The 23865-nt window shown below is 46.5% G+C and overlaps 1 protein-coding gene across 1 annotated transcript in view; it reads left to right on the forward strand.

Moving 5' to 3' along the window:
• LOC117997787 (tigger transposable element-derived protein 1-like) overlaps positions 1-4407 on the forward strand; it is a 30075-nt gene extending 25668 nt beyond the window's left edge. The window contains 2 exon segments of the mRNA XM_034986168.1: positions 3144-3471; positions 3474-4407. Of these exon segments, the coding sequence (XP_034842059.1) occupies positions 3144-3471; positions 3474-3673 (528 nt within the window). The 3' untranslated portion in view covers positions 3674-4407.
• The last annotated feature ends 19458 nt before the right edge of the window (positions 4408-23865 follow it).

A 23865-nucleotide genomic window follows, 5' to 3' on the forward strand; every position in this document is an offset into this window, starting at 1 on the left:
TAACAGGCAGAATATTCCAAGGGCTTAGAGGTTACCTCTTAGGAGCACGTCAAGGGCCAAACTTTTGGAACCTGCAGGGTTTGGACAACCCAGGGCTGCTGAGTCAGCCCTTTACTGAATATCTGGCTGCAGCCAAAGGAAGGTTCTCACCACCTTTCCTTGGAGGGTCACTTCAGCAGCTGTGCCCAGCCTCTTCCCACCTCCCTTCACCCTCAGATTTGGCCCAGTAGCCTGCCCTGCAGCTTCCTTCAGCTCCTGGTTTTGAGGGTGGGGTATCCCCAGGCTTGCACTGTGTGAATAGTAGACTAGGTGCTTGTCCTGAGGTCTCGGGACCCCAGTGCCCAAATCCAAAGGCACAGGGGTGAGACTGGGGCACAGATGGGGTTGCCTGGTCTCGGCTTCTTTTGGGTGTGGCTAAACATTGCTGTCAGGAAAGCCCAAAACTAGGTTTTTATTCTTGGTACCAGTTCACAATTTAAAACAGCATTTGGTAGGCCCAGAGGACACAACTGTGGGCAGGACTGACCACACTGGCCTGTAATGGGGACTGGGATACCTCTCCTCTGTCCGGGGTGCCTTGGCTGTGCCCCCTGGGCTGGCTTTGATCTTGGCTTTGCTTCTTTCAGGCCCCCACGCCAGCAGGCTCCTCTTCCCCATCTTACTGGCCACTTCTCCAAAGTGAGTTTTCTGTTATCAATTTAGTCATAGTTTCTGTTGCACAGAGATAGAAAGTAATATGCTGATCAGTATCAGTTTATCCTCCCATTATGTTTTAAATCTAAGAATGTAATGTATGTGTATTATAAAGTCATTCAAATTTTAACAAAAGTATGTAAATTTCAAGCCTCACAGCTAGTCTGCCTCTTTGGAGATGGCCATTGTTAGCCTTTGTGTGTCCTTTCTCCCTTGTTTTATATGTGCGTATGCGGCACACACACGTGTGTCTGTCTGTCTGTGTGTGGGTATATAGACACTTCCAAAGAAAGCCCATTTATGCTCTGCACCTGCTGTTTCACTTCATCTCTTATGGGCCCTTCCAGTGTCACAAGCCGCTCAACCCTTTCCTTTTAGTGCCTCTTTAGGAGTCATTTGTCTTGCCCATCTCAGAACACACACCCCTGTCCTAGCTGTCACCCCTCTTCACCTCCTCTTGCCCTCTTGGCCTGCCGATCCTCTAGATCAGCCCAGCCTTCAGCACATGGATGTCCCTGGAGCCCCTGCTTTGGTGCTGAGCACTGTGGAGGGCTGTCTCACCTTCAGTCCTCATGGCAGCCTAGTGTGGCTGTCTCTTTGGGCAGGGAAGGGAACTGAGGTGTTTTGTGGCAAACAGTTGGCCTCCCATTCCTTGGTCAGGCTTACCTTGATGTGGGGAGGGCTTTTGGTCCTCGGGCATTATATAGCCTCCCCAGGGATGGCTCTCCCCCATGAGATAGGGGCCAAAGCTTGCCTCTGTGTCACAGGATGCTTCACTGTGAAACTCCAGTCACAAATCAACAGTACAGAGTTGAGCTCTGAGAGATGCTGTTCCTGAAAGAAACGGTGCATGGTCTTCCATTGCTGTGGAAGGATACAGGGGAAGTGGGTTTCCCTGGCTGCCTCTAGGCCCCCTGCCTGGTTCTGCAGTAGCCTGTCTGCATGTTTTTACCATGTCCATGTACAGTTGACCCTTAAATAGCATGGGCTTGAACTGCATGAGTCCACTTGTACGTGGATTTGTTTTTTAAAGATTTTATTTATTTGAGAGAGAGAGTGACAGAGCACACAAGCAGGGTCAGAGGGAGAGGGAGAAGCAGACTCCTCACTTAGCAGGGAGCCTGATGTGGGGCTCCACCCTGGGATCCCGGGATCATGACCTGAGGGGAAGGCAGACACTTAACTGACTGAGCCATCCAGGCACCCTAGATTTTTTTTTTTTTTAAAGATTTCATTTATTTATTTGACAGAGAGAGACACAGCGAGAGAGGGAACACAAGCAGGGGGAGTGGGAGAGGGAGAAGCAGGCTTCCCGCGGAGCAGGGTGCCCGATGCGGGGCTCGATCCCAGGACCCTGGGATCATGACCTGAGCCGAAGGCAGACGCTTAACGACTGAGCCACCCAGGCGCGCCCCCCCCTTTTTTTTTTATAAATATAATACAGTAATGTATTTTCTTTTCTCTCTTTTTTCTTTTTTTAAGATTTTATTTATATATTTGAGAGAGAGAGAGCGAGAGAGAGAACGAGCGGGCTGAGGGTCAGAGGGAGAAGCAGACTCCCTGCTGAGCAGGGAGCCTGACATGGGACTCGATCCCAGGACTCCAGGATCATGACCTGAGCTGAAGGCAGACGCTTAACTGACTGAGCCACCCAGGCTCCCCTGTAATGTATTTTCTTTGTGCTTTTAATAACATTTTCTTTTTTTCCTAGCTTTATTATAAAAATACAGTGTATAATACATACAACATACAAAGTATGTGTTAATTGACTGCTTATTTTATCGGTAAAGCTTCCAGTCAACAGTAAGTTATTAGTAGTCAGAAGTTATAAGTGGATCTTCAGTTGCTTGGGGGGGGTCCCCTAACTCTGTGTTGTTCAAAGGTCAGTTCTTACCTCTAGCAAAACAAGCAAACAAAACAACACAAAGCAAAAACTGTGAGTTTTGATATCCTTAATTATATTGTTTAGGGTCTCTGCAAGCTCAGAGCCATGAAAATGCATTTCTTGTAACTGGACAGCTTCTTGTTTTCCTCCTTGGCGGCCTGAAAGCTCAGAGTTCAGTTTTATGAACAGTTGTTATAAATTCCTGTACCCAGCCACAATGTTTTGAGGCCCCCCCCGCCCCCCGCAACCTGTTAATTTCTGATTTCTGCCTTTGGTCTGACATCAGCTTGTTGTGTCTTGTGTTACCCTGGATCCTTCAGGAGGCGGGCTGAAGTAGTTGACTTAGAACAGTATGGCCATTGGGAGGCAGTTATAAAGTGGTAGTGGGTTTTCAGAGGCTTGCCGCATTACTGAGGCTGAAGTTAATTTAGTCCATGGGGCCAGAATTCATTCAGTGGGAAGTGAGCTCTGTGGCCAAATGAGGGAGATTTATTAATGGTCTTTGACAGGATTATCCAAGCCTGTCTACATTCCCACCAGTAAACGTTTTCTCCCCATTTTACAGCAGGTCAGGGCCAGGGCAGCAGCGGCACTGGAATCAGCCGGCACAGGGCGGGAAAACACATATTCTTTAGCTATGTCTGGAGAGAGGGATGCAGATAGAGCCTCCTCCGTTTCTGGCCAGAAGATCCCTCTGCAGAGGCCGCCCAGTGCAAGCCAGCGCCACAGCACCGAGGGGGACCGCGAGGCTATCAACCTGCAGGTGAAGCTTGAGATGTTGTGGTGCTTCGAAGCCGGAGAGAAGCGTAGCAGAATCGGGAAGGTGTTGGGGCTGTCCACCTCCACTGTGGCCACCATTTGTGACAACAAGGAGAAGATCCAAGCGAGTTCCCAGCGGCCACCAGATTGACGCGCAGCCGCAGCCTGGCGGTGGAGAAGATGGAGCGGCTGCTAAGCGTGTGGACCGAGGACCAGAACCAGCGCAACGCGCCCATCAGTGTCATCCTCGTCCCGGAGAAGCCTCGCAGCCTGTCTGAGGACCTCAGGTGGGAGCAGGGTGAGGGTGCCCCATCGGAGGCCTTCGGGGCTAGTTGAGGGTGCCTGGCCTTGGGGTGGGTGTCGAGGCTGTGGGCCCAACTGCGGCAGCCGTGCGCAAGTACCCCGCGTTGTGCGGAGAGTGATCCAGGAGGGCGGGTACCACCCCAGCTGGTGTTCAGCGTGGATGAGACTGGGCTTTCTGGAAGCGACTGCCTGCCAGGATGCTCCTCTCCCTGGAGGAGAAGTCAGCCCGAGATCTCCTGACGCCGCGGCTTGCTGGCAGTGCGGCCGGCAGCTTCAAGGTGAAGCTGCTGCTGCTGTATCCCTCGGAGAACCTGCATGCCCTCAGGGGCTGCTCCAGGCCCAACCTGCCCGTGGTGTGGCGTTCACACACGGAGGCCTGGTGACGACGAGCATCCTCCAGGAGTGGTTTGTGCCCTTCTGCCCAGCTGTGGAGAGGGACTGTGCCCGGTACGGCCTCCCGTACAAAGCCCTGCTCATCCTGGACCGTGCCCCTGGCCACCCTGGGAGCCTGGATGACCTCTCGGACCACGTGCGTGTGCTGTACCTGCCCAAGAAAACCGTGGCCCTCGTCCAGCCCATGAACCAGGGCATTGTTGCCACCTTCAAGGCCTTCTACCCACGGACGGTCTTCTGCCTGTTGGCGTTGCGGGTGGGAGGCAGGGACCAGCAGTCGGTGGTCCTTGACTTCTGGTGAGACTACAGCATTCTTTTTGTTTGTTTGTTTGTTTATTTATTTGACAGAGAGAGACACAGCGAGAGAGGGAACACAAGCAGGGGGAGTGGGAGAGGGAGAAGGAGGCTTCCCGCTGAGCAGGGAGCCCGATGCGGGGCTCGATCCCAGGACCCTGGGACCATGACCTGAGCCGAAGGCAGACGCTTAATGACTGAGCCACCCAGGCACCCCTGCTACATCTTTCTCAATGAGCCACATCCCTACCCCTTTAAATATGCATAATATAATATAAGACAATTGTACTTAAAGCTATTTTAAAAAAAAATTTTTTTAAAGACTTTATTTATTTTTCAACAGAGAGAGACAGTGAGAGAGGGAACACAAGCAGGGGGAGTGGGAGAGGGAGAAGCAGGGAGCCCAATGCGGGGCTCGATCCCAGGACCCTGGGATCCTGACCTGAGCCGAAGGCAGATGCTTAACGACTGAGCCACCCAGGCGCCCCGAGACTGCAGCATTCTTGACACTGCCTACAACATCTCTGAGTCCTGGGAGGAGGTCCCACCAGCTACCCTGAATGGGGGGTGGAGGAAGCTGTGGCGCGAGGGCATCCAGCAGGATGCCAACAGGCTGCATGTAGCAACTCTGCCGCAGATCCTGCAGGACATCCTGGCACTGGCCCATGGTGTGGGTTTTAGAGAGGTGACCGAGGCAGATGAGGTGGAGCTGCTGCAGAGCCCCGGGCGGGCTCTCCAATGAGGAGCTGATGGGACCAGAGAGGGGCATGCGACTGCAGAGGAGGGTGAGGATGGCGCGCCCAGCTCACCGCCAGACACCGGGCCATGGCTTTGGCACACTGTGATGCTGGCCTGCAGATCATCAGTGGCGATGACCCCAACCTGGAGTGCAGCCTCAGAGTCTGCCGGGCCATAAACAACATCGTCAGCTGCTATCGGGAGGCTTTCAAGGAGAAGAGAGGCCCCAAGTAGTGGTGGTGGTGCTGGTGGCAGGGGCTTGGGAGCTCCGGGCACACAGGACTCTGTCAGGGAGAGGGCTTCCTCATGACTCCCTTTGTTCATGTTGAAGTTGCAATGGCCTGAATTTTTCCATTTCATTGTGTTAATTCCCCAAATGATTTTTATCAGCAAATAATTTCTTATCCCAAGTGAACTTCTCAAATACATGGTTTTAAAAGCCGTGATGAATTCTCAAGTGTGATTTGTGTGTGTGTGTGTCTGTGTGTGTGTGTGTGTGTCCTGGGCCCTTTGGAGGAAAGCGTACCAAGTTTCTTAATGGAAGTCTTTGACAAAGCCCAGCTCACTGTGCAGCATGCCCAGCAGTGTTCCTGTGCTTGTGAGCTCTCCCTCTGTTTAGTGTGGGACTCTTGGAGCTGTGTGGACATTCAGTCAGGAGAGGGGTTTTGCTTGGTTTCTGGTCATCTCATCTCTCAGCTGGGCTTTAGGCCCTGCAGACAGAAAAGGCTGACCCCAGATGAGCCTCCAAAGGGACCCAGTGATACGGAGAGTAGGTTTGGGTGGGAGGAGTGCCTGGCCACACACCCCCGTGCTCTGTTCCTCTGGGGCCTTGGGTGCTAATTGTCAACCTGTCCTGTTCTCTGGAATGGTGTTGTGTCCCCACTGACTGGCTAGGGAGAGAGGAGAGACTTCAACCCCTGGTGGGTGAGCTTGGGAGGCAGCATACTCACCAGGCCTCCCAGCCCCTAGCAAGGGGCATCCTCATGGCTGCAGGTTTCTCTTGGCCAAAACTGGATGCTAATTCCTTTCTTCTCGTTTCCTTTCTTCTCGTCTCCTCCCCTGCTCTCTCTGCCTTGCACTCCCTTTGTTTACTGGTTTCCATTTGACTTCTGCCATGCCCCTTTGACTTCTCCCTGTGGACACGGCTTATTCCAGACAGGGGTGGCATTTGGAGAAAGGCCCCGGATCCCACGAGGGAAGACGGGGCCACCCAGTGCCCTGCAGAAGGCAGCCTTCGGGGATGTGAGCTGTTTGGGTAAGGATGTGGATTTTGGGGAGCAGGTTGGCCTTATTGCCGGACACATAGGCCTTCAGGTGAGTGGTCTGTTTCCAGCCATGGATTCCTGCTGCAGAAAGCCTTCACCTGAGCCTACCCTCTTTCCACAGGAGTGGGGAGAGGGAGGGCTAACTTAGGGGATTGGTTATTGTTTAAATTTGACCTGAAGGTTTTGCTTTGGGGCCAAGATGCCCACACATCTCCCATCTGCCTTCTGTACACACCTGCGCACACCTGGCTGAGATATGCCCAGACTTGACCTCAAATTACATGCAGGAAATGAGTACTACCTGCTGGCTGGACCTGTTGCACCCAAGCAGACTCTTCTGCCCTAATGGTGGGGCCAGCTCTGGCATCTCCTGGGAGTGGCCACCGTGGGTGTATCTTGGGATCCCAGGGTTGCTGGTCAGCTTCTCCCATTTGGGTGCCTGCACCACTTAATGTAGAATCAGAGTCGGATCAGAGCCTGACTTTAAACACCCTTTAAACACCCTTGGGGACATTAATCAGGTAAGGGAAGAGTCACTTGTTATTAGTTGGCCATGGGGCATGTGGCCCATCTCCATTTGGGAGTCCAAGCCTGCTGGTCAGTGAGTGCCCAGCTGCCCTGGCAGGGGGACCTGGGCGAGTGTTTTCAGTAAACTGTACCTGCTCTAGTTTCCAGCCAGTACAGCTCCTCACCTTTGTCTCAGTTCCCAGCTGCATCCAGGGAGGATCTTGGGTGTGATGCCAAACAACAGTTTTATCACTGTTTTAACCTTTTACTGTCTAAAAAGAGAGAAGACAATTCCATGTATTTCAAGTGACAAATATAGCGAGCTAGTCGAACAAGTGAAACATACCAAACCAGAAAAGAGGAATCTACCCTCTCTCTCTGCCAACTGAAGCGATTTCTCATTTGCCTTGGGAATGAGGAAATGCTAATTGTCCCCCTGTCAGAAGGCAACTCGAGCTTTTGCTACTATGTCAAAAATGATCACATGTAGGATGTGCTGCATGAGCCCATGTTAGCATTGTGCATGGAGCCTAGGATGCTGGCAGAGCTGAAGAGATACAAGAATGTGACGCAGGAAGCCATACTCCTGTGCTTGAAGCTATGCAAACCCTGCCAGCGTTAAGTTGCATCCTGTAGAGAAAGGTATGTTGTTGAAGACTGATGTTTGTGGAGACGAGGAGCTGGTGCCAGGTGGACCTTATTGACATGCAGTCTCAGGCTGATGGACCGTTCAAATTCATCATGGTCTACCGGGGTCACACCCCCAAATTTGTCTAGTAGAGGCCTCTGGCCAGCAAAAGTGCTATGGACATGGCCAGATGTCTGCTAGGTATATTCTGTATCTTTTTTTTTTTTTTTTTAAGATTTTATTTACTTAGAGCATGTGAGCCAGGGGAGGGGCAGAGGGGGAGAGAGAGAGAGAAGCAGACTTCCCACTGAGCGCAGAGCCCTATGCAGGGCTCAATCTCACAGCCCTGAGATCATGACCTGAACTGAAACCAAGAGCAGATGCTTAACCGATGAGCCACCCAGGCACCCCAAATCTTCTGCATCTTTGGGGCCCTTTCTAGTCTCTAGTCTGAAATGGAAGATACTTTGCAAATGAGGTAAATGGTGTGTGGAAAGGCACGTGGAGTGGCTTAAAGATTGTGACCAGGAAGCAACATCTGAGCCAGAGCCCAGGCAGCGTGGAGCAGGGCCACCAAGACATCCAGAACTTTGTGACTTGGTAGAGGGGACCAGCGCATGGCCCTTGGTGCTGCACTTTGTCCAAGTGATGAAGAACAGAATTTTGTTATTTTAGTTATTTTTTTGTTTTTAAAGATTTTATTATTTTTATTTTTTAAGGATTTTATTTATTTGACAGAGCACGAGAGAAGCAGAGGGAGAGGGAGAAGCAGACTCCCTGCTGAGCAGGGAGCCTGACGCGGGGCTCGATCCCAGGACCCTTGGATAATGACCTGAGCTGAAGGCAGATGCTTAACCAAATGAGGCACCCAGGTATCCCTAGTGTTTGGCTTCTACCTTCTTGCTTTTCAAAAATATCTGTTGGTATTCCAAGAAATGATTGGAAAATGCTAACTCAGGCAAAGGTTTTCTTTTTTTTTGGTTGTTTAAATTTTTATTTAAATTCCAGTTAGTTAGGAGTGCCTGGGTGTCTCAGTCAGTTGAGTGTCCAACTCTTGATTTCTGCTCAGGTCATGATCTCAGGGTCGTGAGACCGAGCCCGCTCTGCGCTGAGTGTGGAGCCTGCTTAAGATTCTCTCTCTCCTTCTCCCTCTGACCCTTGCCTCCCATCCTCCTGAATCACTGAATTCTACTCCAGAAACCAATAATGCTCTGTATGTTAACTACCTAAAATTTAAATAATAAGCCATAACTTAAAAATACATTGGAAGCCAATAAACATCTTTACTAAACATGACACTTTGACCTAAATCTAAATCTAAACTTCAAAAAAATAATAAATTCCAGTTAGTTAACATACAGTGTAATATTAGTTATTAATTTCAGGTGTACAATATAGTGATTCAGTACTTCTATACAACGCCCGGGGCTCATCACAGGTGCACTTCTTAATCCCCAATCATCCGGTTGTTCTGTATGGTTAAGAGTCTGGTTTTTGGATTACCTCTCTCTCTTTTTTCCCCCCTTGCTCATTTGTTTTGTTTCTTAAATTGCACATATGAGTGAAATCATATGGTATTTGTCTTTCTCTGACTGACTTAATTCACTTAGCATAATACTCTCTAGCTCCATCCATGTCCTTGAAAATGGCAAGATTTCATTCTTTTTTTTTTTTTTTTAAAGATTTTATTTATTTGACAGAGAGAGAGACAGTGAGAGAGGGAACACAAGCAGGGGGAGTGAGAGAGGGAGAAGCAGGCTCCTGGCTGAGCAGGGAGCCCGATGCGGGGCTCGATCCCAGGACCCTGGGATCATGACCTGAGCCGAAGGCAGACACTTAATGACGGAGCCACCCAGGTGCCCTGAGATTTCATTCTTTTTAATGGCTGAGTAATATTACATTGTATCTAGATACCATATCTTCTTTATCCATTCATCTGTTGATGGACATCTGGGCTGTTTCCATAATTTGGCTATTGCAGATAATGCTAAAATAAACATCAGGGTGCATGTATCCCTTTGGATTGGTATTTTTGTATTCTTTGGGTAAATACCTAGTAGTGCAATTGCTGAATCTTAGGGTAGCTCTATTTTTAACTTTCTGAGGAACCGCCATATGTTATCAGGGAGTGGGTTCCTGTTGGAGCACAATGCTCTATCGGGCCAAACAAATATTAGACAAACCTGGAAACCTTTTCTTCCCCTGGAATATTAGACAAACCTGGAAACCTTTTCTTCCCCTGGAGGAAGCATGCAAGATGGAGGTTTGAGGATGGATCCATTAAAATGTAGAATTCAGGGCGCCTAGGTAGCTCAGTTGGTTGAGCAACTGACTTTTTTTTAAAGATTTATTTGAGAGAGAGAGCACGATCGGGAGGGGCAGAGGGAGAGGGAGGGAGAGAGAAAGAGAGAGAGAGAGAGAGAAGCCAGGCAGACTCCCTGATGAGCACGGAGCCCAACACAAGGCTCCATCTCATGAGCCTGAGATCAAGACCTGAGCCGAAATCAAGAGTCAGATGCTTATCTAACTGTGCCACCCAGGCACCCTGAGCAAATGACATTAAATCATTAAGCAGACAGTGGGGAGACTGGGCTGCTGCCCCCAAAGCCATTGGATATTCCTTTTCCAAAAGCAAAAGGTCTAGGTTACAGGGAGGGGGATATTGGCTCCTGTGAATCAGGCTCTAGTTGGGGCTTGGGCCCTGGGATTGGGAAAAGGGAATGGGGCAGACTTTATAAGCATATGCTAGGTAGCCGATAGTCCTGTAGAATGTAGTGAAGAAACCTCATACAGTTTTTAATTTTTATATAAACTAACTCAGACCCAAGCTACAAGGTTGGAATTTTGGTTGTTGGGTTGTTTTTTTTTTTTTTTTAAGTACCCCGCCTGTATAATTGCACCTGAATTCCCTCCTCTCCCCGCACCCCCCACCTCCCTCCCCCCATGTTTTTATTTTGGGTTGGTTTACACTTGTACATTTACAATTTCCAGTTTTTCCTTTTTATAGTCTTCTCCCTTCACCTCCAGGACCCTCCCCCTTTTTAAAAAATAAATTGCTGACAAGTGTGAATGCCGTGAAGACTTTATTTTGTGTTGTGTGTATCCTGTACAGCAAGGTTGGTCCTTCGTAACAACGGATGAAATTATTTCCTTTTTTAAAGCGCCCTCTCTCTCTCCACCCCCAACGCCCTGTCCTTGGCATGTTTTGTATCAGCGATCATTCTGAACTATACATAATTTATGTTGCAAGAGGCAAAGGGCAAGTTTTGGATTTTGCTTCTTTCAAGTTGGTTTTTAAACGACAAATTAAAAAAGAACATTTTAAATACAAAAAAACCCCCACCTCTCTGCTCTTTTTCTTTCTCAAATGGATAGATAAAATCTTTTTAAAAAACGGAAGTGCAGGGATGGGAAAGCATTTATTTTTTTATTTTACTTTTTAAAAAAATATTTTATTTATGTATTTGACAGAGACAGAGAGCAAGAGCAGGAGCACAAGTAGGGGGAGTGGGAGAGGGAGAAGCAGGTTTCCCGCCAAGCAGGGAGCCCGATGTGGGGGCTCGATGTGGGGCTCCATCCCAGGATACTGGGATCATGACCTGAGCCAAAGACAGATGCTTAATGACTGAGCCACCCAGGTGCCCTGATGGGAAATCATTTAACATGCAAATGGAAGTAAAAAGAAAGCTGGGGTAGCAATACTTCTATCAGACAAAAAAAGACTATTCTATCAGACAAAAAAGACATTTATTTATTTATTTATTTATTTATTTATTTATTTATTTATTTATTTATTTTTGGTAAAGTAGGTCCCAATGTGGGCCTTGAACTCATGACCCTGAGATCAAGACCTGAGCTAAAATCAAGAGTCAGCACTTAACCCACTGAGCCACCCAGGCACCCCCAAACAAAATAGACTTTAAAAAAAGACTGTAGTCTCTTCAATAAGTGGTGCTGGGAAAATTGGACAGCCACATGCAGAAAAATGATACTCGACCATTCTCTAACACCATACACAAAGATAAACTCAGAATGGATGAAAGACCTCAATGTGAGACAGGAATCTATCAAAATCCTAGAGGAGAACACAGGTAGTAACCTCTTTGACATCAGCCAAAGCAACTTCTTTCACGATACATCTCCAAAGGCTAGTGAAGCAAAAGCAAAAATGAACTTTTGGGACTTCATCAAGATAAAAAGCTTCTACACAGCAAAGGAAACAGTCCACAAAACAAAGAGGCAACCCACAGAATGGGAGAAGATATTTGTAAATGACACTATGGATAAAGGGCTGGTATCCAAGATCTATAAAGAACTTCTCAAACTCAACTCCCAAAAGACAAATAATCAACTCAAAAAATGGGCAGAAGACAGGAACAGACACTTCTCCGAAGAAGACATACAAATGACTAACAGACACATGAAAAAATGTTCATCATCATTAACCCATCAGGGAAATTCAAATCAAAACCATATTGAGGGGGCGCCTGGGTGGCTCAGTCGTTAAGCATCTGCCTTCGGCTCAGGTCATGATCCCAGGGTCCTGGGATCGAGCCCCGCATCGGGCTCCCTGCTCTGTGGGAAGCCTGCTTCTCCCTCTCCCACTCCCCCTGCTTGTGTTCCCTCTCTCGCTGTGTCTCTCTCTGTCAAATAAATAAAAAAATCTTAAAAAAAAAACAAACAACAAACCATATTGAGATACCACCTTACACCAGTTAGAATGGCAAAAATTGACAAGGCAAGAAACAACAAATGTTGGAGAGGTTGTGGAGAAAGGGGAACCCTCTTACACTGTTGGTGGGAATGCAAGTTGGTACAGCCACTTTGGAAAACAGTGTGGAGGTGCCTCAAAAAATTAAAAATAGAGGGGCACCTGGGTGGCTCAGTCATTAAGCGTCTGCCTTTGGCTCAGGTCATGATCCCAGGGTCCTGAGATCGAGCCCCGCATCGGGCTCCCTGCTCAGCGGGAAGCCTGCTTCTCCCTCTCCCACTCTCCCTGCTTGTGTTCCCTCTCTCACTGTGTCTCTCTCTGTCGAATAAATAAATAAAATCTTGGGGTACCTGGGTGGCTCAGTTGGTTAAGCGACTGCCTTCGGCTCAGGTCATGATCCTGGAGTCCCTGGATCGAGTCCCGCATCGGGTCGGCAGGGAGCCTGCTTCTCCCTCTGACCCTCCCCCCTCTCATGTGCTCTCTCTCTCATTTTGTCTCAAAAAAAAAAAAAAAAAAAACTTAAAAAAAAAATCTTAAAAAAAAAAAAAATAGAGCTACCCTATGACCCAGCAATTGCACTAGTGGGTATTTACCCCAAAGACACAGATGTAGTGAAAAGAAGGGCCATATGCACTCCAGTGTTCATAGCAGCAGTGTCCGCAATAGCCAAACTGTGGAAAGAGCCAAGATGTCCTTCAACAGACGAATGGATAAAGAAGATGTGGTCCCTATATACAATGGAATATTACTCAGCCTTCAGAAAGGATGAATACCCAACTTTTGCATCAACATGGATGGGACTGGAGGAGATTATGCTAAGTGAAATAAGTCAAGCAGAGAAAGTCAATTATCATATGATTTAATTATTCATGGAACATAAGAAATAGCATGGAGGACATTAGGAGAAGGAAGGGAAAAATGAAGGGGGGAAATTGGAGGGAGAGATGAACCATGAGAGACTATGGACTCTGAGAAACAATCTGAGGCTTTTAGAGGGGAGGGGGTGGGGGAATGGGTTAGCCTGGTGATGGGTATTAAGGAGGGCACATACAGCACGGAGCACTGGGTGTTATATGAAAACAATGAATCGTGGATCACTACATAAAAAACTAATGATGTGTTGTGTGGTGACTAACATAACATAAAAAAAAAAAAAAAAAAAGAATAGGCACTTCCTTAACTTACTTAATACCAGGTTAGTGACTGAAGGGGCCAATGATATTATAAATAAAGTGGCACAGCTGGGATTACTTCTTAAGATAGAACTGCATGATTCCTTCTAATTCTCTTTTTCTTTATGAAGTGGAGATAATTCTGGAAGTTCTCAAAAAATAAACACACCTGTAAGTTCCTTAAAAAAAAAAAAAAGACTAACATGAGACAAAGAAGGGCACTATATAATCATAAAGGGAACAGTCCAACAAGAATATATAATTGCAGGGGTGCCTGGATGGCTCAGTTGTTAAGCGTCTGCCTTTGGCTCAGGTCATGATCCCAGGTTCCTGGGATCGAGCCCCGCATTGGGCTCCTTGCTCAGTGGGAAGCCTGCTTCTCCCACTCCCACTCCCACTCCCCTTTCTTGTGTTCCCTCTCCACTGTGTCTCTCTCTCTCAAATAAATAAATAAAATCTTTTTTCTAAAGATTTTATTTATTTATTTGAGAGAGAGAGAATGAGAGACAGAGAGCATGAGAGGGAGGAGAGTCAGAGGGAGAAGCAGACTCCCCGCTAAGCAGGGAGCCTGATGTGGGACTTGATCCCGGGACTCTAGGATCATGACCTGAGCCGAAGGCAGTCGCTTAACCAACTGAGCCACCCAGGCGCCCAAATAAAATCTTTTTAAAAAAAGAATATGTAACAATTGCAAATATTTATGCACCCAACATGGGAGCACCCAGATACATAAAGCAGATAATAACAAACATAAAGGAAGTAAGCAATAGTAATATGGTAATAGTAGGTGACTTTAACACCCCAGTTACAGCAATGGATAGATCATACAAATAAAATCAACAAGGAAACAGTGGCTTTGACACATAGGTACAGATGGATCTAACATATATTCAGAACATTGCATCCTGAAACAGTGGAATACACAATTGTTTCAACTGCACATGGAACACTCTCCAGAATAGATCACGTTAGGCCTCAAAACAAGTCTCAAGAAATTAAAAAAGACTGAAGTCATACCATGCATCTTTTCTGATCACAACACTATGAAAGTAGAAAACAACCACAAGAAAAAATCCAGGAAGAACACAAATACATGGAGGTTAAGGAACATGCTACTGAACAATGAATGGGTCAACCAAGAAATCAAAGAGGAAATAAAAATATATGAGGACAAATGAAAATGAAAACACAACAGTCCCAAATCTTTGGGATGCAGTAGAGCTGTCCTAAGAGGGAATTTTACAGCAAATACAGGCCTACCTCAAGAAGCAAGAAAAAATCTCAAATAAACGACCTAACTTTACACCTAAAGGAGCAAGAAAAAGAAAAACAAACAAAACCCCAATCTGGTAGAAGGAAGGAAATAATAAAGATTAGAGCAGAAATAAATAGAAACTAAAAAAGAATAGAACAGATCAATTAAACCAGGAGCTGGTTCTTTGAAAAGATAAAAAAAAATTGATAAACCTCTAGTCAGACTCATCCAAAGAAAGGGGGGGGGGTCTCAAATAAACAAAATCAGAAGGAGGAGAAATAGCAACCAACACCAGAGAAATACAAAGGATTATAAAAGAATATTATGAAAAATTATATGCCAACAAATTGGACAACCTAGAAGAAATGGGTAAGTTTCTAGAAACATACAACCTCCCAAAACTGAATCAGGAAGAAGTAGAAAATTCAAAGACTTATTACCAGCAAGAAATTGAATCAGTAACAGCAATAATAATAATAAAAAAACTCCCAACAAACAAAATTCCAGGACCAGATGGCTTCACAGGTGAATTCTACCAAAAATTTAAAGAAGAGTTAATACCTATTATTCTCAAAGCACTTCAAAAAATAGGAGAGGAAGGAAAGCTTCCAAATTCATTCTACAAGGCCAGAATTACTCTGGTTCTAAAGCCAGTTAAAGACACTACAGAGAGAGAGAACAACAGGCCAATATCTCTGATGAACATAGATGCAAAAATCCTCAACAAAATATTAGCAAACCAAATCCAACAACACCTTAAATCATTCACCATTATCAAGAGGGATTTATTCTTGGGATGCAAGAGTAGTTCAATATTTGCAAATCAATTAACATGATACATCACATCAAGAGAAAGGATAAAAACCATTTGATCATATCAGTAGATGCAGAAAAAGCATTTGACTAAGCACAACATCCATTCATGATTAAAAAAACAAAAAAACCCTCAACAAAGTAGGTTTAGAAGGAATATACCTCAACATAATAAAGGCCATATATGAAAAACCCCACAGCTAATATACTCAATGGTGAAAAACTGAGAGCCTTTCCCCTAACATCAGGAACAAGTCAAGGATGTCCATCATCACTTTTAGCCAATACAGTACTGGAAGTCCTAGCAATCAGACAAGAAAAAGAAATAAAAGGTATCCTAACTGATAAGGAAGAAGTAAAACTTCCACTATTTGCAAATGACATGATACTATATATAGAAAACCCTAAAGACTCCACCAAAAAACGACTAGAACTGATAAATGAATTCCATAAAGGTTGCAGGATACCAAATCAATATACAGAATCTTGTTGCATTTCTATACACTAATAATGAAAATGCAAAAAGAGAAATTAAGAAAACAGTCCCACTTACAATTACATTACAAATAATAACATACCTAGGAATAAACTTAAAGAAGTGAAAGACCTGTAGTCTGAAAACTATAAAGCACTGATGAAAGAAATTGAAGATGACACAAACAAATGGAAAGATATTCCGTGCTCATGGATCGGGAGAACAAATACTGTTAAAATGTCCATACTACCCAAATAAAAGGTTTAATTCAATCCCTATCAAAATACCAACAACATTTTTCACAGAACTAGAACAAATAATCCTGAATGTTGTATGGAGCCACAAAAGATCCCAAATAGCTAAAGCAATCTAGAAAAAGAACAAGCCACATGCAGAAGAATGACACTGGACCATTTCCTTACACCATACACAAATAGACTCAAAATGGATGAAAGACCTAAATGTGAGACAGGAATCCATCAAAATCTTTGAAGAGAACACAGGCAGCACCTCTGTGACCTCGGCCACAGCAACTTCTTGCTAGGCACATCTCCAGAGGCAAGGGAAACAAAGGCAAAAATGAACTATTGGGACTTCATCAAGATAAAAAGCTTTTGCACAGCAAAGGAAACAGTCCACAAAACCAAAAGACAACTGATAGAATGGGAGAAGATATTTGCAGATGTCTTATCACATAAAGTGCTAGTATTCAAATTCTGTAAAGAACTTACCAGACTCAACACCCAAAGAACAAATAATCCAATCAAGAAATGGGCAGAAGGCATGAACAGAAATTTCTCCAAGGAAGACATCCAAATGGCCAACAGACACATGAAAAAGTGCTCAACATCGCTCGGCATCAGGGAAATCCAAATCAAAACCTCAATGAGATACGACCTCACACCAGTCAGAATGGCTAAAATTAACAAGTCAGGAAATGACAGATGTTGGCGAGGATGTGGAGAAAGGGGAACCCTCTTACACTATTGGTGGGAATGCAAGCTGGTGCAGCCACTCTGGAAAACAGTATGGAGGTTCCTCAAAAAGTTGAAAATAGAGCTACCCTATGACCCAACAATTGCGCTACTGGGTATTCACCCCAATGATAAAAAGGTAGTGATCTGAAGGGGCACCTGCACTCCAATGTTTATAAGCAGCAATGTCCACAATAGCCAAACTATGGAAAGAGCCCAGATGTCCTTCGACAGATGAATGGATAGAGAAGATGTATATGAAATCTTGCCATTTGCAATGACATGGATGGAACTAGAGGGTGTAATGCTAAGTGAAATAAGTCAATCAGAGAAAGACAATTGTCATATGATCTCACTCATATGTGGAATTTGAGAAACAAGGCAGAGGATCATAGGGGAAGAGAGGAAAAATAAAACAAGATGAAATCAGAGAGGGAGACAAACCATAAGATACTCTTTTTTTTTTTAAAGATTTTATTTTTGAGTAATCTCTACAGCCAATGCGGGGCTCGAACTCATAGGACACAAACTGAGGGTTGCTGGAGGGGACAAGGGTCGGGGGATGGGGTAACTGGGTGATGGCCATTAAGGAGGGCATGTGATGTAATGAGCACTGGGTATTATATGGGACTGATGAATCACTGACCTCTACCTCTGAAACTAATAATAATTAAAAAAAAGAATAAAACTGGAGGTATCACAATTCTAGAATTCAAGAAATACTACAAAGCTGTACTAATCAAAAGAGTATGGTATTGGTACAGAAATAGACACATAGATCAATGGAACAGAATAGAGAGCCTAGAAATAAACCCACAATTATATGGTCAATTAATCTTCAACAAAGGAGGCAAGAATATGCAACGGGGAGAAGAGAGTCTCTTCAACAAATGATGGGGAAACTGGACAGCTACATGCAAAGGGGTGAAACTGGACTTTCTTACACCATACACAAAAATAAACTTAAAATGGACTAAAGACCTAAACATGAGACCTGAAACCATAAATATCCTAGAAGAGAGCACAGGCAGTGATTTCTCTGATATCAGCCATAACAACATTTTTCTAGCTATGTCTCCTGAGGCAAGGGGAACAAAAGCAAAAATAAACTATTGGGACTATAGCAAAATAAAAAGCTTCTGCACAGCGAAGGAAACAATCAACAAAACTAAAAGACACCCTACTGAATGGGAAATGATATTTGCAAATGACATATCTGATAATATCCAAAATACATAAAGAACTTATACAACTCAACACCAAAAAAACCCTCTAATCATCCAATTGAAAATGGGCAGAAGACATGAAAAGACATTTCTCTAAAGAAGACATACAGATGGCCAACAGACACATGAAAAGATGCTCAACATCACTGATCATCAGGGAAATGCAAATAGAAACCCCAATGAGATACCACTTCACACCTGTCAAAATAGCTAAAATAATAAAACATGAGAAACAAGTGTTTGTGAGGATGTGGAGAGAGGGGAACCCTCTTGCACTGTTGGTGGGAATGCAAACAGGGAGAGGGAAAAGCAGACTCCCCGCTGGGCAGGGAGCCTAACATGGGGCTTGATCCCAGGACCCCAAGATCATGACCTGAGCCAAAGGCAGACGCTTAACCATCTGAGCCACCCAGGCGCCCCATCACTTTGTTTTCAATCTGCATGTGTCTCTAGGTCTGAAATGAGTCTCTTTAGGTAGCATATAGATGGGCCTTGCTTTTTTTATTCATTCCATCACCCTATGTATTGAGTCACTACATTATACACCTGAGATTAATATTACACTGTATGTTAACTAAATGGAATTTAAATAAAAACTTAAAAAATAAAGTATTTGCTATAATTCGATTGTGTGTGGGAACCAGAGAAAGCATATGTAATACAAAATAAATATGCCCCCACCATTTGGAGTTCAGCCACAGGAAAATAAATCCAACTCAAGAAGTTAGTATAAGATGAGAAAATTAAACGAAATTAAAGTAGAAAGGGCACCTGGGTGGCTCAGTCATTAAGCGTCTGCCTTTGGCTCAGGTCATGGTCCCAGGGTCCTGGGATCGAGCCCCGCGTCGGGCTCCCTGCCAAGCGGGAAGCCTGCTTCTCCCTCTCCCACTCCCCCTGCTTGTGTTCCCTCTCTCACTGTCTCTCTCTGTCAAATAAATAAAGAAAGAAAATCTTTTAAAAAAAAAGTAGAAAGAAAAGAGTAATAAGCATGAAGAATTAATAAAACACAAAAAAATTTATAATAGAGGATTAACAAAGGCAAAACTTGGCTCTTTGAAGAAACAAAATTTACAAACCTCTGTTGAGACTGCTGTAGACATAGAAAAGATGAGAGTATAATTTTGTGCATAATGATTTTAGTGCTATGAGCTCCTATGAGAGAGAAAGTTATAGTTAGGGTCAGAGGATACTTCCTCGGGAAGTGATGTTTGTGATGACATGGAAGGAGGATTGTGTGAGCAAGTGAGTGTTATTTTGTGTGTGTGTGTGTGAAAGTACATGTGTGTGTATGTGGTGGTATGTGGGGGTCAGGCCTCAGGAGCACTGGCTTGTGCCCGCACTGCTCACCTGGATCCTGTGGATAGCTCCAGACAAAGTTCTTGGGGTGGAGAAGATCCTGAGTCCACTGGAAGAAGGGCAAGAAGGGCAGTGTAGCCGAGAATACAGGGTGTGAGGGATCCAGGTGAGCCTGGTAGGACGTGGCTGGTGTAGGGGAGGGCCCTGGGCTGCCAGAGTTGTGAGAAGGCCCAGCAGAGGCTGTGGCTGCTGACATGTGGGAGGGAGGGAGGTTAGCATCTGGGTCTCCAGAGCGCCCACCAAGTCTTCATACTCTGGCCCCACCAGCTGCAGGACTCACTCTGCAGGCTGCGCATGTAGTCCTATGATGACCCCAAGGTCTCCTTCAGACCTGGGCTATAGCCTCTCCCCTAGCAATTTGTCTAGAGGAAGGTTCTGCCCAGAGGTATTCTAATGCTGATTTGTTTGGCCCTGTCAATGGCTAGTGTTTTCTACATGCCATAAGTGGTGGATAAAACAGATGGTCTCTCTCTCTCTTTTTTTTTTTAAAAGAGATTTTATTTATTTATTTGTCAGAGAGAGAGAGGGGGAGAGCGAGCACAAGCAGGGGCAGCGGCAGGTAGAGTGAGAAACAGGCTCCCCGCTGAGCAGGGAGCCCGACATGGGACTCAATCCTAGGACTCCGGGATCATGACCTGAGCTGAAAGCAGACACTTCACCGACTAAGCCACCCAGGCGCCCCAACTGATGACCTCTTCATCCTCGGATATTCCAGTGAGTGAAACCGACAGTAAACTAACCTAATCTGACCTGGAAGGAGCCAGCTCTGTGTCATCACAAAACGGAAAGAGAGCCCAGCCTGGCTGGAGGGGTCAGGCCTCAGGAGCACTGGCTTGTGCCCGCACTGCTCACCTGGATCCTGTGGATAGCTGCCTCCTCCGGCCACAGCCCCTCCCTGGGCTCCAGTCAGGAGATCGACTCCAGCGAGGGCATGAAGAACCTTGTATATGGGGAAGCCATGGCTGCTGCGTGGTGGGTGGCATCCCTGGTGTCAGCCGCGTCACCAATCACATGGACAGTTTGAGTGTTACTCACCACTTACACCCTAAAGATGCCTCTGTGGTGTCCGTCCCGGCCAGACTTACCTCACGCCCTCCCCGACCTTCCCAGGGCTGGACCCGGGTTCATTCTGCTGGGAGTGTGAGTACCCATATCTGTGGCCAGATGTCACCTGAGTGGCCCAGCACACAACACCCCTGGGTTGCCTCCTGGGCCTTTCCGCCACCTTCCCCTCCCCTGATGCCCTGGCTCCCTCCTGCTTCTTGGTATCATGTGTCAACCATTCGAGAGCAGGGGCCAATTCTCTGTGGCCCAAGGGCACTGTCCACTTGTATGGCCTGGTTCTGGGCTCTTCCTCGCTCCATATATCATGCTCACATGAGTGAACCTGCGGAGAGGTGTCTCCAAGTGTCCTGCTGAGCTTGCCTGTAAAAACGAGACTGACACTGGCAACTTGGAGGTGACTACTGATGAGCAGAAGGGAGGACTGCAGGCAGGGGAGGAGTGTCTCCGAGCAACTGCCATGAAACTGCTGTGCAGGCTCAGCTCTGGGTGGAGTGGCCGAGTAGTCAGCTGGGCTCTACTGCAATGACCATGTGGCTCTGGATCCAACTTGGTCTCCTTCTGTGTCCTATTTCTTCACTCATTCTGTACCTGGCCACAGGGCCACCTTGCTGCTGTCTGCACAGACCTTTCCTGTTGGCTCAAGTCACCTCCTCCAGGAAGCCTTCCCTCAAGGTTCATCTTTGATATGTGACATTCCCCCCCATCCCCCCACCAACCTGCCCGCCACCCCTGCAGGCTCTGGGAAGACAGGGCTCTTCTCAGTCCTTCATTTATTACTGAATCCCAGGACCTGGAGCCTGGAAAGACTCCAGAAACACTGACTCACTGAAAGAAGGAAGGCAGAACAGACTTTCTCCCTCCCTTTCTTTTTGGGATTCCAAGGGGTCTGAGACCTAACACCTATTTTCTGGGTGGAGCCCCTGAAGTTTCTCCTGGTTGCTGAAACCCTGAGAGGAGCACAGAGCCTCTGAAGCAGGGCTCAGAATGCCCAGGAATGACACAGACTCTCCTCCAGGTCTGTGCTCATCTGAACAGAGTACCTGTTCCCTTGCCTGCCTTACCCCAGCTTCACCCAGTGGGCACAGACTCCAGAGGGTCTTCAGTATCACCTCACAGTACAGGGTCCTCTGGGCTAGCTCCAATGCCCCACTCCTCCTGGGTGACTGTCACGGCCATGTCCTTGAAGGTCACAGACATGCCTGGCTCATGGTGAGGATCCCAGTGGTCCATGTAAGTATGATGCAGCCTCATATGAAGGGTTCCTGAGGGAGCCCGGGGTACGGTCTCTGCTCCTTATGCAAGGACTCTCCCACAGGGCTGGGCGCTGAGGACTCAAAGCCCCACTCTTTGGACATTTGTGACCCTTCTGTTTCCTGGGTGGGACATGGAAGGCAGTGACTCACTTGCCAAGGCCATCGGTCCTCAGTGGGATAAAAGGGGCAGAGCTAGGGAGGGGTCAGAGTTTTACCTCTGCTAGGAATTGGGAACAAAAGCCTAGTGTGCATTATGTCTGTCTTTGCTTCCCCTTCTTTCAGACCTGGCCCATCTCCTGCTTTGACAATGGCCAGGGTAGGCACAGGATGCTCTTCAGGTCCAGAGCCTTGGGCCAGTGTAATTTTGGAAGAAAAGGGGGAATCCTGGAGCTTTGCTGCAGATGGGGGAGTTCCAGGTCTGGGTAAAGCTGACAGGGGTCTCAGAGGAGAGCTGAGAGCATTCAGCAGGAGGGCGTGGGCAGGGCCGGCTCCAGGGGTGGCTGTGGGTCTCCCATGTGAGAGTTGTGATGGGTGAGGGCCGTAAGCAGGTTCCTGGCTGAGGACAGGTGAGGCACAGGTGGAGAGCTGGCCGAGCACATTTTTCTCTGCCACCAGCCTCACCCAACACACACGACCTCATCGTCTGTCCCTGTCACTCCAATTCAGACTCCTCAGAGTTGCCAGGCCGAGACGTTTCTTCGTGCTTCTTTCTTTGCCTGTGTGTGAAGTTTCAAAACTTAGATGATGGAAATGACAGATCATCAGAACATCTGTTACTCTTTTATTTTTTGCTCTTCTTTGAATCAGTGAAGTGAATCAGACCTGCTAGTGGAAGGGGCTATCTGTGCGTTTTTATTTCCTATTTTAATTAAACAATGGGAAAATAATCTTCTGAAGTATTTAAGAATCCTTTGTGGGTGTTCATGGTTTTCTCTTCCATGAACCACATTCTGATATTAGAAATTATTTTTTAAAGTGAAACACAGCCTCAGAGCTGTAATGGTGTGCTGGCCTTTGTGAGGGGGAGAAATGGAGATGGAGTGTAGGTTGTTTAGGAGAGTGGTGTATCGTGCTCCCAAAGGAAATCGAGTCCCCTGTTGGCCTTCGCCGAGGGGACTGCTTACCTGGTGGCCCATCCTGGGCTCTGGAAGCTTGACCCCGTGAGTCACTTGTGACTTGAGCTGGGGAATTTATGAAGAAAACAGAAGGAATCCTGGAGGGTGCCTGCATCCTTTGTACTCGGACAATTCCCTGTAGCAAAGGAACTCATCACCCGTGAGGCGTGTCGGGATCCCTGAGGGTGTGGGCTTCGCTTCCTGGGCTGAGGTTGTGTCTTCATCCTTATCTGGACCAGAGCCATGGTGTGTGGCTATGGAGATCCAGACCCTTATGTGACCACATTATTATTATTATTATTTTAAGAAAGCAATATAGACCTTGACTTTCAGATACAAATATCAAAAGGAAAAACACAAGGTCAAATATATATATAATGATTGAACTCGTGGCCTCTCTCATTAGTATGGGTAATGTAGGGCTGCCCGTATGAGAAAGACCAAGGAGTTATATTTTGATTAGAAGTATGCTGTGCACACATAGTGTTTTATTCTATCATTTGCCTTATTTCTCTGAAGGGAAACTAGAGCGGTGACTGGAGCTTGGTTTCCGACTTTAAGGAATGGGAGACAAGTGAATTGAAAGAGTAGGGTTGATGCTGACATGGTGCTCAGTGCCCAGTGAGTGAAGGTTTGAAGCTCAGACTTGGAAGCGTTGGTGTTCAGCGAGGATGTTGTCCGAGTTTCCAGCACATCGAGTCACTGGCTGGTGTGCCTAATCGGGCAGTTCCTGCCTTTCTGGGCAGCTTGGAAGTGGCTTGAAACCCTAGGGCATTTGTGGAGTGGTCTGGATGGGACACCTGTGTGGGCCAGTGTAGACACCACCCAGGGAATTCCAGAGCTAACGATGAGCACATCTGTGAGGCTGGAGTTGGCTTCTCTGTGAGAAGCATTGATCTGGAGTGGAAAGAAGTCACTGGGTCTTATGACTCCCTGTGTGAGCAGGTCTGAGCCTGGCAGGGTAGTCGGATCAGATAGCTGGGAG

The sequence above is a fragment of the Mirounga leonina genome, unplaced genomic scaffold, assembly GCF_011800145.1.
Source record: "Mirounga leonina isolate KUSES-001 unplaced genomic scaffold, KU_Mleo_1.0 Mir_376, whole genome shotgun sequence".
Taxonomy (NCBI): domain Eukaryota; kingdom Metazoa; phylum Chordata; class Mammalia; order Carnivora; family Phocidae; genus Mirounga; species Mirounga leonina.